Genomic DNA, 16,410 nt, shown 5'->3' with positions numbered 1-16,410 from the left:
TCTTCTCGAGCTTCGTTTATCTTCGACTTTTTTTGTTGTTTTTTTCTTTCTCTCCCCTTCGCATCTCGCACTTGTTGGACATTGGAGAGCGTTCTCGTATCATCGATGGAGATATCGCGATTACTGGACGCCTCACCATCGGACTGGCGTCGCCCCGATACAATTAGATAAAACAACTCGAGGACCCGTCTGGGATAGGCCGAGGTCTTGAAGTGGGTTGCTGCGAAATCAAGCAGTGGTTGGGTAAGTGGGTTGGTTTTGCAATCGTTTTATTACGAAATTATCACGCGGCACTGGAGCGCATGACGTTCCAAAACAACAGCCAGATCGGTAGCATCACGGCGGTCGTGACGTTGTAAAACCAATTGCCGTAGATCATAGAGTCCACGATACTGAACACGAGCGCCTGCTTGTTGGCGCGATAGCCCCTGAAGAGCAATGACACGATCGGATCGGTAAAGAAGTTGAGATACGTGTAGCCCAGCACGACAATTGCCGACGCGACGAACGGGTGCAGCGCGATCCACGCGACGTACAGGCAGCCACGCAATCTGCAAAGCATCGAGACCTTGAGTTGAGACTGAACTTGATATTTTATATTTGTATATTAGAGTTGGAGCTCTGATTTGACGCTCTAATTAATCCTCCAAATTAAGCAGGAGCAAATACTGCTTCTCAAGCCTTATCTACGACATGCTCTTTGCTTTCTGTTTCCTTCTCTTTATCTCTTTTTTACTTGAGCCTTGTATCTCAAGTCAGAAGAAGATAAGGAATAAGAAACAGGAAACACAGAAAGCAAATTGTAGGCTTAACGGTGCAAGGAAATATATCCTTCATCTTGACATATGTCGTTGACATCATTATCCTGGATACTTAAAAGATTGTAGCCATCGCTCATTGTTCGTTAGAAAGAATATTAATAAATTATAAAAGAAAGAATATTAATAAAAGAAAAACGTGACAGAGTCAACTATATTCTATATATACTCTATATTATAAATTTTATAATATAGAATATATATACATCTTTTGATAAGACAAACTCTGTCATAGTGATCAAGTGATTAGATTAAGTTTCTGAAGGTGATGATGTGGCAGAGGGGTGTGAATTCCTTCCTCCGTTCATATATACTGGTTTTATGTAATTACATACTGGAAGTTTGCCTCTCACTCACAATAACATGCACAGTAAAATGCACACATAAACATGATGTTACTAAAATATCGTACGATTATCGTGAAATGGAAATTTAACTAAATGTATTCAGTTTGAGATATTAACGACAAAATCGTTATATTTAATAGTCGTTCTAACGACAATTTGTATGAGATAAAAATTTAGCTGACATTGACAGTTTGAGACATTAATTATATTAAACCGATATTACAGTGAGTAAACATTTGTAACTTTTTAATAAATAATAAGCGACGACTTTTTTCATGTTACTCGGGGATCTTAATCTTGTCAACCTGTAATCTTGTCACAACATGTATCAAGACGAAGGCCGCATTTCGTTGCTCCGTTAAAAGCAATATTTATCCAAAGAAGATAAACTCTCGATACCGTTCGACTCACCTGGATTTGATGGACTCGTGACGAGGTGTTATTAGTAGGACAACCGGTACGTATACAACAGCAGTAAGTAACGCCAATGAGAAGTTGTGCATCGCTATGCACATCAACGCAGTAGCGAGCTCGATCGACGCGATAACGCAGACGAGGGATACATTTTCGTATCTGACCGATCTAAAAATTGCATTCGGATATAGCGACACGCACGTGGAATTGAGAGATTAATTTCTTGTTTTTCTCACCTCCGCAAATAGAGCCGCCACAACAACGTGAGAGTCGTAATAAGTGCGAAACTGCCGTACAGCGAGTCTTCTGTACGCAAGTTCAACATTTGCGAACCGATGGACGCGAAGAAGCGAGGAGACGCCATTATTAATACTCCGAATATGTGTGCCCACAGCACTTCAGATGCGACGCTTCCGATGTCAAATTCATCCATCTGTGTTCGAAAGAAACTTTACAAGTAGAAATATACGTCAGTTAAACAGATGATCTTTGATACCTTGTTTGTCGAATTTTCATTCTCCTTCTTGGCTTCATCGGAATTACTCGAAGTCTGCAATCTTTGCCAAATGGAAAATGCCTTTATGAACACACCAGCAATTATTAGCACTAAAGGTCGCATATATAAACCTGCAAGATTTTTATTTATTTTTATAAAAATTCACTAAGAAATAATAGAAATATTCAGAATCCCATGTTTGTTTCGTTCTTTCTTTTTACCTATAGAAATATATCGATCGGTAGATGGTAGCAAATAGAAGAAATACGACTGGTGAAAACGTTCCAACAGATTATTAAGCGATCGTACTATACTCTCCACTACTCGTCCTACTTGATAAAAATTTGCCTCTGACCCTTGTCCAGATTTCTCAAAGCCTTCTAATGTAATGGCTTCTATGCCAAATCTATAGAGATAAATTATAATTACAATATGAAAACTATTATATCAAAAACATAAACGTAGAAACAGAATAAGAAAACGGCTAAATAACTATCATTTCTTTTTAAAATTTGCTTATTTTCAACTTACAAAGGTTCTATTCTATCATCATGCTTTCATTTTAATGCTCAGTTGTCGCACCTGTGGAAGAGTCCATGGTTTCCAGTCGGAATTCCAGTAGCCTGTGTTGCTATCATGCTCATTAACGTATTAAAGTGATACCACCAGCTTTTGTATTTATCTCTATAATTAACGTCAAATCGACGTTGGAAGGATTGACGAATCCCTTCTTTGGCTATCATATTTTGTGCTAAATTAAAGAGATCCAAATTAGGCAGTTGCCCATTCAGTCCTTCTATCTAATAATGAGAACAATAATAATATTATAGCCATGCTACAATAAAGAATATTGCAAGACTGATATCAAGCATCCTTACTTTAACATCGATCGATGTAATTTTCATGGCATGAAATTCCAAGTTGATGGCAGCTTGAATAGATCCAGCTCTTCCTGATAAATCTCCTGCCATCAATATGCCCTCCTGACCACTAGTAACGCCATGATATGCATCCAACCATGCTTGCATACCCAACTGTTCGTGTTCTGTTACAAGAAATATTATGTCCTTGGCCCAATATTTCTGTTCTATAAATAAATCATTAAAACAACCAAATATAATACGTTGCTATATATTGCTATATGCTGATTAACCAATATTATAACATTACAGAAGAAAGACTTACTTCTGCAGAACTTTGCAAATGCAAGTAACAGCGCTATTGAAGGTGCTGTATCCAAATAAATACTATTGATAGGCCTGTATGGTACACTGACTACTATAGCTTCTGTACTAGATGCCCGTGGAGCTCTAACAATGCCATAAATATTTTGTCCAGTAAACTGTAAGACATGACGTTCATGCATGTACAAAATAAGAAACTCTATCACATTGCCGCGTATCATTTAAGATCGTGATTATTGTTGCCGTACCTTTTGTTCTCGGAATGGATAGATTAAGGAAAAGTTATGCACAAATACATCTAAATGGAGCTGGCTGAATTTTGCAGAAAGCCATGCGTAGGGCATACTATCCGGGTATCTCTTCATTTCGTGAATCAGTTCATGGTAATATTGCTTGGACGTATGCTCCATGTTACTCTCCTTTGTGACTAATCCAGGCAGCAAGGCATTCTCCGAGAAGTAAGTATCTGAAAGGTAAATGAACGATTTGTACAGAAGAAACTTAAATTACACAATCGTGCAATTTTATCTCATCTCTATGACGTTTTCATCTCACGGAGACGTACTGTCGTTAAATGCCGGTAACGCCAACAGCATCAACCATATCACTCCTCCCACATATAACGCGAAGCACAACGGCTTTTCCCATTTTAATAACAACTTTATGATCTTGCCGGTCCCGGCTCTGGGATCTGTCAGCAAACCCATCTGGCTCGTTTCGTAAAAATCAACGTAATGAAAATTGTTTTGGAATTAGGGAGGACACCTTCGCTTGTCACGATACAGACACATAACCTCGCGAAAACGCAATCTCATAATTTCATACGTACGATTTACAAAATTATATAAATCGAGTATTGCGAGGAGCTTTCTGCATATCCGCGGTCGATTTGTATTACGAATTTAATTATTATTTAATTGAACCTCGTGTTTCAATTTATCAAAGAGATACATGATGTAATACGCAATGTCGGCGGAGGAAAAACGAGCCACCGTCGCGTCTCGCAGTTAACCGCATTGGAGCGGACTCTCGAGCGGGAAACTTTTCGAATACAAACTGAACGTGAACCGAGAAGATTTATCTTCACATGTACATGTATGTTGCTTGCAAATCAAACCTCTGATCGTCATGCGTGTTGAACAGTGCTTCCCATTCATAACCTTCCTACAAGCTCTGATTTTGGTTGTTGAAGGTATATGTAATAATTTTTACGGTTTGATGTTGATTGTTCACCATGATTAACACGAACGTACTCGATTTTATTACGTTAATCCTTTTCCAGCTTACAATGCATCGAGAACTGATTTATCCAGGTGCAAATTATCTCAACTAGGAAGTGAGTATAAAGGCTCCATTGTGACGACTGTCGGTGGTTTCCGATGTCAATCGTGGGTCGCCGAGCAACCGCTTCATAAAGTAAATTTATTAACGCATTTCACGGTATAGTTTTACATTATCTACTGTATATTTTATGTATATATCTAATTATATCGGTAATTAATTACCAAAGACACGTCGCGAATATCTTTAATCTTGACGTACATTATTGAAGTCATGAGTAATTTTCAAAAAACTTCGGTCTTTATACTTTTCTTCTTCTCTTTTCTTGTTATCAGATCCGTAGCGATATAACTGATGCAGATTTTCCGGAAAGATCTATGAAGTTGGCGAAAAATTATTGTAGAAATCCTACCCGGGATCTAAGAGGACCCTGGTGCTATACGTTAGAACCTACAGTTATGGATGATGAATGTGATGTTCCACTTTGCAATTACGGAGGTAGATTAAATGACCTTGGCTCTTTCTGCTTCAAATAAACAGATTTGTGCTTTCTTATGTGAAAAGTTTGGATTTGATTTCGCATTTAATAGAAATTGTATTACTTGCGTTAGATTGCATTATTACGGGTCTAGGAGCCGAATATGGCGGGAGTCGAAGTTTCAGCTCTTCAAGAAGAAAATGCAAGTCTTGGAACAAAAGATATAAACTTGGTAATACAAAAGTAAGATATAAACCTTGTTACTGCATGAATAATTATGAAAGATGTGTCAACAATACTAATGTCTTCCTCCTTTCTTACTTTATTGCTTGTCAATTGACTTTTTCAGAGTATTAAATTCCACAACAAACATTTCCCAGATGGGTCAAGGACAAAGGCAAACAATTACTGTAGAAATCCCGACGATGATATTGGCGGTCCTTGGTGTTATGTGGAAGAAAAAAGTTATGAGTTAGTAGAAAAAGAACACTGTGATATTCCATTTTGCGATGACAGAGGTTTGTGCCGTCAATATGACAAGAGATTACTGTTTGTGTGTTATCATTTTCTTATCGAAAATGAACTTTATCTAAAATTCTGATGGATGTTTCTGTAAAATATCCGTTGTATCAATTCTAATAAACATTTCTTTTAGATTGCTTAATGTACTCCCGAAATTCATCAACCTATTCTACATTAACGGGTTTAAACAGCACTTATGGGAACATATCCCTTTGGATAAAACTCTGGAATCCCCTTGATGAGCAAAATGTATACAAATCTTATCAAGTATTTGATAGACAATATATATAACATGTTGTCTAATTAACGACATATCCAGGCAGAAGCCAGGATTTTATTAAGTTTACTTCCAATTCCGTCTTCTGCCGAGAAGATTGCACAAGACTGGAAAGCTGGAGTAGAACTTTTTATCTCAAACAGTGTCAGCGGTCAGACATATCCGGTTACTGATGTTAGTGTAAACAGCTGAAAATTGAACAGCTTTGCAGTAGCAAATATATTGATATAATGTCTGGTTAATTGTTGAAATATATCTTTGTTTTTCAGAATGGCCAGCTTTTTGAAGATACGCCCGGGATGCTGCTCAGTTCTAAATGGACTGGTCTGTGGATTACATGGGGTGGTGGTTTCATATCGCTCGGGATACACGGCATATCTAAACCTTTAATCATGGACGAGTACAGGTCGAAAAATAATATTTCGAGTTTATATCCCGACAGTTTTCTGCACTACGGCGTTATGGGCACCGGTGTATTATGGAGCACGGAGTTTTGTCAAAATTGTACAGTGAAGTTAGAAGTTTCTATTCCGTCAAGCACCACGTTGAAGTGATGCATCTCAAACAGCATAAATGTCTCAGATATATTTTAGAGACGTCCTAAAAAGTAAGTCGGAAACAAGTAGGTTATTTTACAGACGTTTCCAAGATATCTTTTAGGCATTTACGCTGTACGCGATACTGTACTATATATATAGAGAATATTAAATCATTCTACTAAAATCTCTTACGTGTTCAGATTGCGAAAGTCACACCACTTTTGGAGATGAGTTCTTGACTGTTTGGCCGATGCAAAAGAGCAATGATACTCAGGATGTGCGTTTTTACGTTCGAGCCAGCCGTGATATAAAAGTACGATTGTATCAGAGCCCTGGGGTACTCTTTCCTTGTTTCACGGTACGGTGGAGAAAATTTCAATGTCGCTAACGCTCAGACTTAACTTAAAATTAAAAAACGTGAAGAACGCGAATCGAAGATATTGGTCGAGATATTTTTATTCTAGCTGGAAATCAAACACAACGACATTATATTTCTGTCGTATCAGGAAACTGAGAGAGCAGTAAAGCAGTACCTGAAAGAAGTTATAATTAAGGGTTCGCTCGATTATTGGATTTGGAAAAAATTTACCATCAGGTATCATACGCATATACACACGCACATACGATATGTATCTATGTGTGATGTATCTAAATATATTTTCAGATTTTTGTTTTATACTAATGAATTCTCCGCCTGTGGTATTCACAGCATCTTTGGCACACACTTGCGTCTAATTTCGCAGCTTGTATCTGAAAGCGAGGAGATTTTGTTTGTAAATCATGACCTACTGGCTACCCTGCGTTGGTTCAGCGTCGCTAGTAATCAAACTATAGCACACTGGACATTTTTCTGTCCACCCGATGGTAAATATAATATCCCTTTTAAACCTTCATTTATATCGAACATGTTACAAATTCGCATTAAATTAATATCCTGAACAGCAATGGACGCCGTAGAAGATCCTCAACCTCCGAACTGCATTCATAACTTCGCCGACTATGAGTATCGTGGAACTCAATGGACGAGTGAAAGGGAACTTCCGTGTGTACCATGGGTGGCGAAAGAGGTACACAATGTTCTTCGTCCATGCATCTTCCATCGAGTATTAAACATTAAAATCCCAGATAGCACCGAACATCCAATGGATGTACGTTTCACGTCCAATTTATGTCCGTATGTCCGATTTACGTCCGTGGACATAAATAAATTTGACGTAACAAGGATGTCCTTATTTGGACGTCGGACCTGTAGGACGTCCGATGTACGTCCATCGGACATTCATGTCCGATAGACGTCCGAAGTTGTGACAAACGTATGTCCTATGGACGTCTTTTGTAAAAAAAGTGGACATATAACGGACGTCCAGTGGACGTCCGTGTGCTATCTGGGATGTAGAATGTTCTTTCAACTACATTCTGGGATATTCTGTATATCGGTATTAGGTTGGTACAAAAGTTTCGTCAAATAGAAAAAAATCAAAATGTCCAATCGCGAAGAATTAACAATTTTTGCACCAACCTAACAATATTAGAAATTTATTAATAATTAATTAATAATTAATATTAATTAATAATATTTATTTAATATTAATTATTAATATTATTAAAATTAATAATTATTAATATTAATTAATAAATATTAATTATTAATATCAATTAATAATTATTAATCAAATATTAGAATTATTAGAAATATTAGAATAATTATTAATCAAATATTAGAAATTTATTCATTCCCTAATGAAAGTGTGACGATGCGCTCATTAGGTGCCGGATAGCGAGAAGATCGCCGATAATTTTGTCGATAGATCCATCGCCAAAGTTTTAAACAGATGTAGAAATCCAACTAATGATCCTAGCGGACCTTATTGTTACGCGGTTTCCACTCCACATGCTACGGATGTTATAAAACGATATTGCACCGTTCGAATTTGTAGATCGTCAGGTAATTGAATTGTCATCACTAATTAGTCTGCCAATCATACACACACAACGTGAAAGAGAAAATTAAATATATTGTTATTTAAGCTCCATATCCTCATATGTTTTTTTTTTATATTGTCAAATCGTATTAAATTTATTTTTTCCAGGCATCTAGACATTCGGATACTTGTAAATTTTATCATTACGATTTTCTACGTAAATAATACGGTAGAAATCTATTTGTTTAGCAGAATCCATCGGAGAGAGTCACTGTGTGTGATACAGTTATCTTCATACGCGTCTCTTACTTACGGACTTTGCTTTTCGCAGAATGTCGAATGGCAGGAACTGCTAATGATTACATAGGCACGCTATCGACAACTCGTTCGGGTCGAACTTGCGCAAAGTGGTTGAGCGATTACGATCTCGAGCAGATGCAAAAACCTAACGCATCGTTGGCGGCAAGCGTCGCTTCCCCGAGTCCGGCTCGCGTGAGTCGTTCTTTGATGGAGCAAAATGTCTCATCGGGATCGTCACTGTTTACAAAATCACCGTCGCTTCCGCCACCGAAATTGTTGACGAAATCGAGATTTGCTGCTGTCAAACCTGTTCATAGCGTCGACCGAGCGTATTGGAATGACAGTCTCTATCCTGAACGTAGCGTTCGAAATGCCAGCAACTATTGCAGAGATCCTTCGCGCAACATCGCCGGTACCTGGTGTTACACGACGGATCCATTGGTCCCGCAAGATCTGTGCGATGTGAGAGATTGCGAGAAGCCAGGTGAAGTTTATTACTTACACATATATATGTTTAGTGGAAAATTTATATTGATTATGTAGATACCTATACAGTATAAAAAGTTGCAGCAACATTGTTGCAACATTGCAGCAATGTTGCTGCAACTTTTTGTGCTGTATGAATACTCGCAAATATTGGAAAACATAAGATATTCCTATACAATGAAGCAAGATATAACGAAGCAAAATATTTTTATGTACAATCATCTCATTAAATTTAATTAAAATTTACCATAAAATTTTGACTTGACAAATGTGTAAAATTACAGTAAATTACTGAGTAAAATGTCAGGTAAAATGGAATATTAAAAAAAATAAACATTAATTTAAAGATGATTTAAAGGGAAGATGTTCAATCTAAGTATCTTCGGTAACATTCTCAGAAGTTTCGTCCGCTGCTGTTCTTGAACATCAGGTTTTCGCAAGTTTATTGCTAATAAGAAATTATCATTATCCTTGCAGAGGAGTGTACGTTTTTCGTGAAAGGACACGGGATCGGACGGCGTTTGTACGTTTTTCCGGAGCATCGTACGGAGGGCTTGCATTTTTCGTTAAAAGCATGGGAACCCGACCGACCCGACTCCATAACGTTCGTGTTCACCGCCGACGATGGACTGAAATCCCGTTACATCCTCAAGATCGGTGCTTTAGATAATGAGAAAGTTCTCCTCTATTATCAATCAGAGGAAAAGGGTAACTTGACTGGTCAGCAACGCTGAATCGAGGAGTCCGTCTGTCTTTTGATTTGTTATTCAATCTCTCTTAATCTCCGCAACTGACAAGAAATAGCTCTGGTGAAGAAGAAGACACTGCCGCATTTATTGTACCTTGGTAAATGGAGTAGCTTCGTTATTCGCATACCTCGGGGACGCGTTCTCGTTTACTACGCTGGAGCGCCGGATCCGCTCTTCGAATGGGAACACCCCGAACCCGCCAAAGCCTTCTTACCGGTCTATTATTATTATAACAGCGAGAAAGGACACGCTATAGGAGTCGCTTTCGATTGCGCATCAAGTACATCTTGCAGTCCGTAAAGTCCGCGCTTCTTCGTGCTTGGATATTTAGTTCCCTTGATCTCTTCTTTTCTACGACTGTACAGGATGTCACATTGAGAACACGCAAACTGATCGCTACACGAGAATATTACCGGTGTCGACCTGGTCTAAGGAAGACTTGGTCAGACCCAACAAGTTAACGCTAATGATACGCGCCGAAGGAGTCATTTGGATACCGTTACTTCTGTTGCCCGCGACACCGGGGTAGGTCGAAATAATTGTTTCGTAAATCCTCCATATCCGTCTGTATGTATTGCGCTGTATCTTGCAGATTTTACGCGCTCATGCTCGGTAAGCAAGGCCGGTGGATACATTTCCTGAAGAACACATATCCCAGCGTGAAGGTTTATCACAAGCAGAAAGCGCCAATGCCGATATTTGCCAGCAAATCTTGGACGAATATTACCATAAAGTAATTCGCTCAAAAGCCGAATGTTGGGCATTAATCGATTGAAGAATTTTGCTCGACCGCGGCATGTGATTGAAACTAATGTCGAGTAAATCACGTGATCACGTATAATGACTGTTTCAATCGACTATTTTGATTTCATTGATTGTATATCGGTTAGTAATTGATTCCGTCTCAATCGATTAAATTATTCATAATTACAGATATGACAATTGATTACTTTTGATAATTAATTTACTGATTATTTTAGTCGACTGAGGTTTTTTAATAGATTAATACCCAACATTGTCTGTGTCTTGCTGAAACTGATTCAAACGCGTAACTCATCTCAACAACTCTTCCGTCGTTCATTTCGGTGAAGATGGTCGGGAAGCACGATTGACGTATTTTGCAACGAGACGATCGTGTTCCATTACGTGCATCGTCTACCACTCATCTTCTACTTCTTCTCACTCGCCGTGGACGCGGGAAGTTGGGCTACGTGGAGCGCGAATTGCATGCCGTCAGGTAGAATTGACTTATTGAATCTATAACTTGATATATCAGTTTGAAGGCATTTCAGATTCGAGTACAGTTCAAGATTTAAACCTTTAAAATCGATGGAATACTTCCTAAGATATTAATGAGTTATGAGTTAGAGTGATTATACTCTGTATATTTAGTTATAATTTAATATAATTTTCAATAAATAATATTCAAGCTGAAATATTTTTAGAAAATCGTTTCTTTTCGGAAAATCATAACGAATCTGATTCATTTTATATTTGAATATAAGTACATGTCACAAGTCAGTCTTATATATGATCTCAATGGATTAAAAGGACATAACGTAAGATTAATATTTTGAAACATAATAATTTTATCAGTCTCTCGCTTGTTTCATATCTGGCTGAGATTTGACTAATGTCCAAATTCGAATTTTTTCCAATGTTCATACAACCCCACTATAAATACTTAGGCTCATATACTCAACTCTCTTTTGTCATTAAAAGAGACTATAAAAGTGACTTATAGCCTCTTGATTGGCTATAAGTCACTTTTAGAGTCACTCTTAGTGATGAAAGAGTGTTCACAATATAGGACTTAGTCAACAATAACATTTTATCAATAATAAAATTTCCCATTCTGTAATATAAGTGTAATATAATACACGTTGTACGTAACAGTTATACACTGTTGAGTGAAAAATTACAACATTGACGTAAGGTTACTGCAAGTTAGTGCATTGTTCCGCATCCCTTTGCTTACCTTCCCTTTCGTTTCATTTACCTGTAGATATCGATGGTCCCCCTTTAGACGGCGGATGGTCCGAATGGGGACCGTGGGCGTGCAGTGCTAGCTGCAATGGCGGCATAGGAACCAGAAAACGATACTGTAATTCACCGGAGCCCAACGTGAAGGGTGAACCTTGTATAGGACCTAGCAGTATGACCGGTCGCTGCAATATGATTCTCTGTGGTGATATAACCGACGGTATACATATACATACGTTCAATATATGTGCTTTATTATTTATTTCACTGTTCGAAAGTGTAGTACATCCTTCTTAAGGAGCTTATTATGCTAATTTTCGCTTTCAATGCAGATACCGTGACTTTGATTAAGAGGGCAATCGCACAGAATTATACTGCACTTACCGTACACGAAGATGAACCGATATCACTTCCTTCCGATTTAAATATCGTGAGTGCCGTCAGAACCGAATCGCCCGATTCAGAAGTACAATGGTCTCACAATGGCATTTTCCTCCAGGAAGAAGAGCACAGACTGGAAATTAAAGATTACGAAATCAGTATGTAATACGGTATTCATATATATATATATCCTCAGAAAAATTATTATATATATATATCTTTTTTGCGTGTAGATATATAATTATATATGTAACTATATAGAGACAGAACTTATATATAATTTATATATAGGATTAGACATTTAAAACAGGTCACCTGAATGACTTGGAAAATATGCAAGATAGAAAAAATGTTAAATGCAGAAGTTGTAAGGTTTTGAGTGAGGCGCATCACATGGTAATACTAGTACGACCTTGAACAGTGTTATCAAGGTTGCGGGAAGGTCACTTTGAATTTTTTAAATAGAACTCCTTATTTTTTATTATATCATCTTTTTCTACCAATTAGTTTGAACAATTTTCGTCTGAAACATTTTTTTATTTGCCTAATATTTTTTAGAGAAAACTTGGTAACTTTTTAAATATTTAGCTTACAATATCTCGGTAATTATTCGGAAGAAAAAGCAGTACTAGACTGTTTTTACTCTATTTCGTCTCAAGAATATGCTGTTATGATAATGCCTTAATTTTTGTTAACTTGATGATCTTTGGAAATTTTAAAATCATTAAATTAATGAAAGTTAAGACATTATCGTAATATCATATTGTTGAGACCAAATAGAGTAAAAAAGCACCATTTTCTCCTCTAACAAATAGTTACCGAAATATCGAATTTACAAAATCAGTATGTAATACAGTATTCACACATATACATTCTCAGAAAAATTATTATACATATATATTTTTATACATAATATCGTAAATATACATAATACATAAATATCATAAATTCAATGTTTAACCAAATTACCAAGTTTTCCTTAAAATATCTAAAAAAATATTAGATAAATAAAAAAAATGTTTCACACAAAAGTTGCTCAAATTAATTTGTAGAAAAAGATAATCTAATAAAAAATTGGAGTTTCTATTTAAGAAAAGTGATGATTAGTGAATATCTCGAAAGTGGCGCCACATCCGTAAACTAAACGATATCGCTCTCTTTTGTCCCTTTTCAAACCAAATAACTTTTGTCTGAAACTGGTTTCTCCGTATCTTTTATATTTGTCGAGATATTTGATTGGACAAATGAAAATGAATCACCCTATATAACCATTTCTATCAGGATAAGATAATTCGCATTAAAACGCTTTACGCGTAAATTATTTTTTCGTTAACGTAAATTAATGAATAAGAACTTGCTTTTTTAGTAATAAACAGAGAATTTACTTCTTCTCAATGAACGGACGTGCATGAAATTTGCTTCTTTCGGTAATAAGTAGAAAATTTGTTCATTTTCAGTAATAAGCAGAGCGACGTTGAACGACTCGGGCGTGTATACGCTGACAGTTCATCGTATAGACGGGACGTATATGATATTTAAAGTGGCGACTTTGGCAGTGGTCCCAATGAAGGAAAGTGTCACTATTCGCGAAACTCTCTCCATGAACGTAAAGTGCCATTGCATTATCCTTGGCTACGTGTATTCCGACCTGAAGGTGTATTGGACTATCGATGACAGAGTGTGGAAAGACTATGGCGTCACGTTGCCCGTAGCTGCGAATGTAGATCACCTCCCAGCTGTAAATAAATCTCATCACGGCACGTGGAAGTGCGTTGTGGAGCAAGTCGACCTAAATTTCAAATGGACAACAAATATGATCCGCGTCAAAGGTATGAGCAAAAGAGAGAGAGAGAGAGAGAGAGAGAGAGAGAGAGAGAGAGAGAGAGAGAGAGAGAGAGAGAGAGAGAGAAAGAGAGACGGAATGATATCAAACTCTTCATCCAAGTCCACAAGAGTTTGAGCGTAAGACTTGTCTCGATTAACACGTTCATTAACACGGTTTATTTGGGGAATTATGCGAATTAGATTTGGTGATAATTTATGCGTGTACAAAGAGAAAAGTTATCGTCGTCACACACGTGTGACGCTTTGTTAGCGAATATCTTGATTGAAAATTTTGGGCAAAGAGATGAGTTTGAAGAAGTCAATGCGTCACGTACGACATGACATTGGTTGCAAACTAGTGTTAAATATGTTGAAATTACATAATCGCATTTTTGGCACATGAGATGTTTATAAAATACTGTTGATATGAATTATCGACAAGTTCTCGGGCCTCCAAACTGGCGTACTTACTTAATGGAGGATAAATTGACGCGGCCGATCTTTGGCTGGATGCCGAGCGAGGAATTCGTTGCTTACGCAGCATTGGCTATGATTCTGCTCCTGATATGCTGTATTATTATAGGCTCCACGCTTTATATCAGGTAATTACATAATTACACGATACATTTATTGAAGCTGCTTGCGTGCGCCCATTGCACCGAGATCGTACTGAATTTTTTCACCTCCCTGTCTTATAAGAAGAACTGAATTGCGAAGTAATCATAACGTGTCGTGTGTTTGATCTGTCTCGTAAGATTTCGAGAAAGTTTGAAAGTCAGTCCAGCCGCGGTCAAAGAGAAGATGCGCACGGGAAAACTTAAGACAAAGGACAGAAAAATCGCTGGAGTTTCTGCGTCCATAGAAACGGGAAATGAAAGTACAACGGACGATACCGTGCAGCTTGAAAAAGCGCATGGAGCAAAGGATAACGAGCACCGTGCGAGAAAATCGGAAAACTTCAATCACGATGCTATGAAGTCACACCAATCGAGATCCAAAAGAGGAACTGCTTGGCCTCGCAGGCTGTTCAAGAACAAGTCCAAGTCGGGACGTGAAGGTTTGCTTAAAGATAAAACAAATTCTGCAACTATATTATCACCCCATTCCCCCCCCCCCCTTTCATCGACTGCAACCCGAATTGCAGATTGGAGCAGCGAAACTAAATCGACCGTCGACGAGACGTCGGAGAGAACGAACTTGATCAGCGACAGCGACACCGCATAAATAAGCAAGATCTCCAGCATAAGGATCAGGCATGTGCGACATCCGACACGCACAGGTGTCATTTATTTCGCAGAGAATCGACGTACAGCTCTCTTCAAATTCGCAGTGTCAATCGATAATCTCTCGACGGCTGCGTACCCTCGAATCGCTCGCGGTTTTGGTCGAAGCGGTCGAGCGAAGGAGACGACGCATGGCAGACGCCAGTGCGAATCAAACGAGATGAAGGAAGGGTGAATGAGAGAAAAAGGAGCTCCGAGAAAGAGAGCACGAGGGTCCACTCTGGGCCCGGAGGGCGGGAAGGATTCGCTCTACGGGGAGGGAGAGTCGATCGACGGGGAGTGAAGTTGCCAGCAGATCGGTAGGACAGGCCTGAGGGAAGCGCAACAAAAACAGAGAAAAAGAAACGACGGAGGCTATTTGCTGGAAGCGGTAGGGAGGGTGAGAGCGGCCGCGTCCTGGCTGGATAGAGAGAGAGGGAGAGAGAGAGGGAGAGAGAGAGAGAGAGAGAGAGAGAGAGAGAGAGAGAGAGAGAGAGAGAGAAGAAGCAGACACAGAGAGGGAGAAAGAGACAAAGAGCGAGGAGGTGCAACCTGAACGAGCATGAGAAGGATCGAGAGAGAAGTAGAGAGCGACAGGTGCGCGGGCGCCCACGTGGGTTCCTCTTTGAAGCGAATGGTGGAAAGACGAAGACGAAGAAGAAGAAGAGGAAGAGGAGACGACGACGACAACGACGATGGCGACGACGACGACGACGACGATGAGGATGATGACGACGACGACAACGACGAGAATGATGATGATGACGATGACGACGACGACGACGAGGACGACGACGAAGACGACGAGAGGGATGACCGGCCGGCTTCCTTGTGCCGGTTGAACGGACCGACACTCACTCTACACTCGAGGTTGCACTCGCGAGCTGAGCGTACCATGGTGGGGTGAAGACTGCACTGGCGTAGGGCCTGTTTTCCATCGATAAATCACACATCCTTTCACGGTTGCGCGCGCGGGGACTGTTTACGAGTACACTCGTTACACGTTGTCTAATGGAATCGAGGAATCAAAGGACGTGGTGGAGAGTAACAACTTCCCGTTTGGACACTCGCTGATGCCACGGCCTGGCTACGACGAGACACTTGCTGACAACCACGCTCCATTTTCATTGAATGCGCCCGGTGCTGA

The 16,410-nt window shown here is 38.9% G+C and overlaps 2 protein-coding genes and 1 long non-coding RNA gene across 3 annotated transcripts; 2 read left to right on the top strand and 1 right to left on the bottom strand.

The window, feature by feature from the left end:
- Positions 1 to 56: 56 nt before the first annotated feature.
- On the top strand, positions 57 to 1,622 carry LOC112590397 (uncharacterized). The gene is made up of 3 exons (XR_003114168.1): positions 57 to 243; positions 375 to 573; positions 1,499 to 1,622. It is a non-coding gene; the product is annotated as an uncharacterized LOC112590397 (long non-coding RNA).
- On the bottom strand, positions 253 to 4,243 carry GAA1 (glycosylphosphatidylinositol anchor attachment 1). The gene is made up of 10 exons (XM_011148162.3): positions 3,825 to 4,243; positions 3,508 to 3,725; positions 3,261 to 3,417; positions 2,954 to 3,162; positions 2,658 to 2,875; positions 2,297 to 2,481; positions 2,076 to 2,206; positions 1,816 to 2,012; positions 1,577 to 1,747; positions 253 to 551 (listed from the first exon to the last, which is right to left on the bottom strand). Exons 1-10 carry the CDS (start codon positions 3,964 to 3,966, stop codon positions 284 to 286), a joined length of 1,896 nt encoding a protein of 631 aa, XP_011146464.1. The 5' UTR covers positions 3,967 to 4,243; the 3' UTR covers positions 253 to 283.
- A 258-nt stretch (positions 4,244 to 4,501) lies between these two features.
- Positions 4,502 to 15,710, top strand: LOC105187398 (uncharacterized; the record flags this gene model as incomplete). The annotated part of the gene is made up of 23 exons (XM_025306710.1): positions 4,502 to 4,675; positions 4,876 to 5,038; positions 5,152 to 5,261; positions 5,368 to 5,536; positions 5,674 to 5,789; positions 5,860 to 5,991; positions 6,087 to 6,321; positions 6,557 to 6,714; positions 6,821 to 6,951; positions 7,066 to 7,220; positions 7,299 to 7,423; positions 8,124 to 8,301; positions 8,610 to 9,062; positions 9,542 to 9,772; positions 9,863 to 10,093; positions 10,179 to 10,338; positions 10,406 to 10,546; positions 10,905 to 11,050; positions 11,819 to 12,016; positions 12,129 to 12,335; positions 13,635 to 14,006; positions 14,444 to 14,603; positions 14,757 to 15,710. Coding segments are annotated over 23 exons (4,614 nt in total), but the record flags the coding sequence as incomplete, so codon positions are not given.
- Positions 15,711 to 16,410: the final 700 nt, after the last annotated feature.

The sequence above is a fragment of the Harpegnathos saltator genome, unplaced genomic scaffold (assembly GCF_003227715.2).
Source record: "Harpegnathos saltator strain DR-91 unplaced genomic scaffold, Hsal_v8.6 scaffold8, whole genome shotgun sequence".
Lineage (NCBI taxonomy): Eukaryota > Metazoa > Arthropoda > Insecta > Hymenoptera > Formicidae > Harpegnathos > Harpegnathos saltator.
Note: the sequence above shows the minus strand (reverse complement) of the source record. Positions and strands in the feature narration are given on the sequence as shown.

What these genes read in the sequence shown, in the direction of transcription:
- GAA1 (XM_011148162.3), bottom strand. Translation starts at nt 3,966, where the DNA reads ATGGGTTTGCTGACAGATCCCAGAGCCGGGACCGGCAAGATCATAAAG. An exon ending in GTTACCGGCATTTAACGACA is followed by an intron (nt 3,726 to 3,824) that starts GTACGTCTCCGT and finishes TTTACCTTTCAG; the next exon opens with ATACTTACTTCTCGGAGAAT. An exon ending in AACCATGGACTCTTCCACAG is followed by an intron (nt 2,482 to 2,657) that starts GTGCGACAACTG and finishes TTATCTCTATAG; the next exon opens with ATTTGGCATAGAAGCCATTA.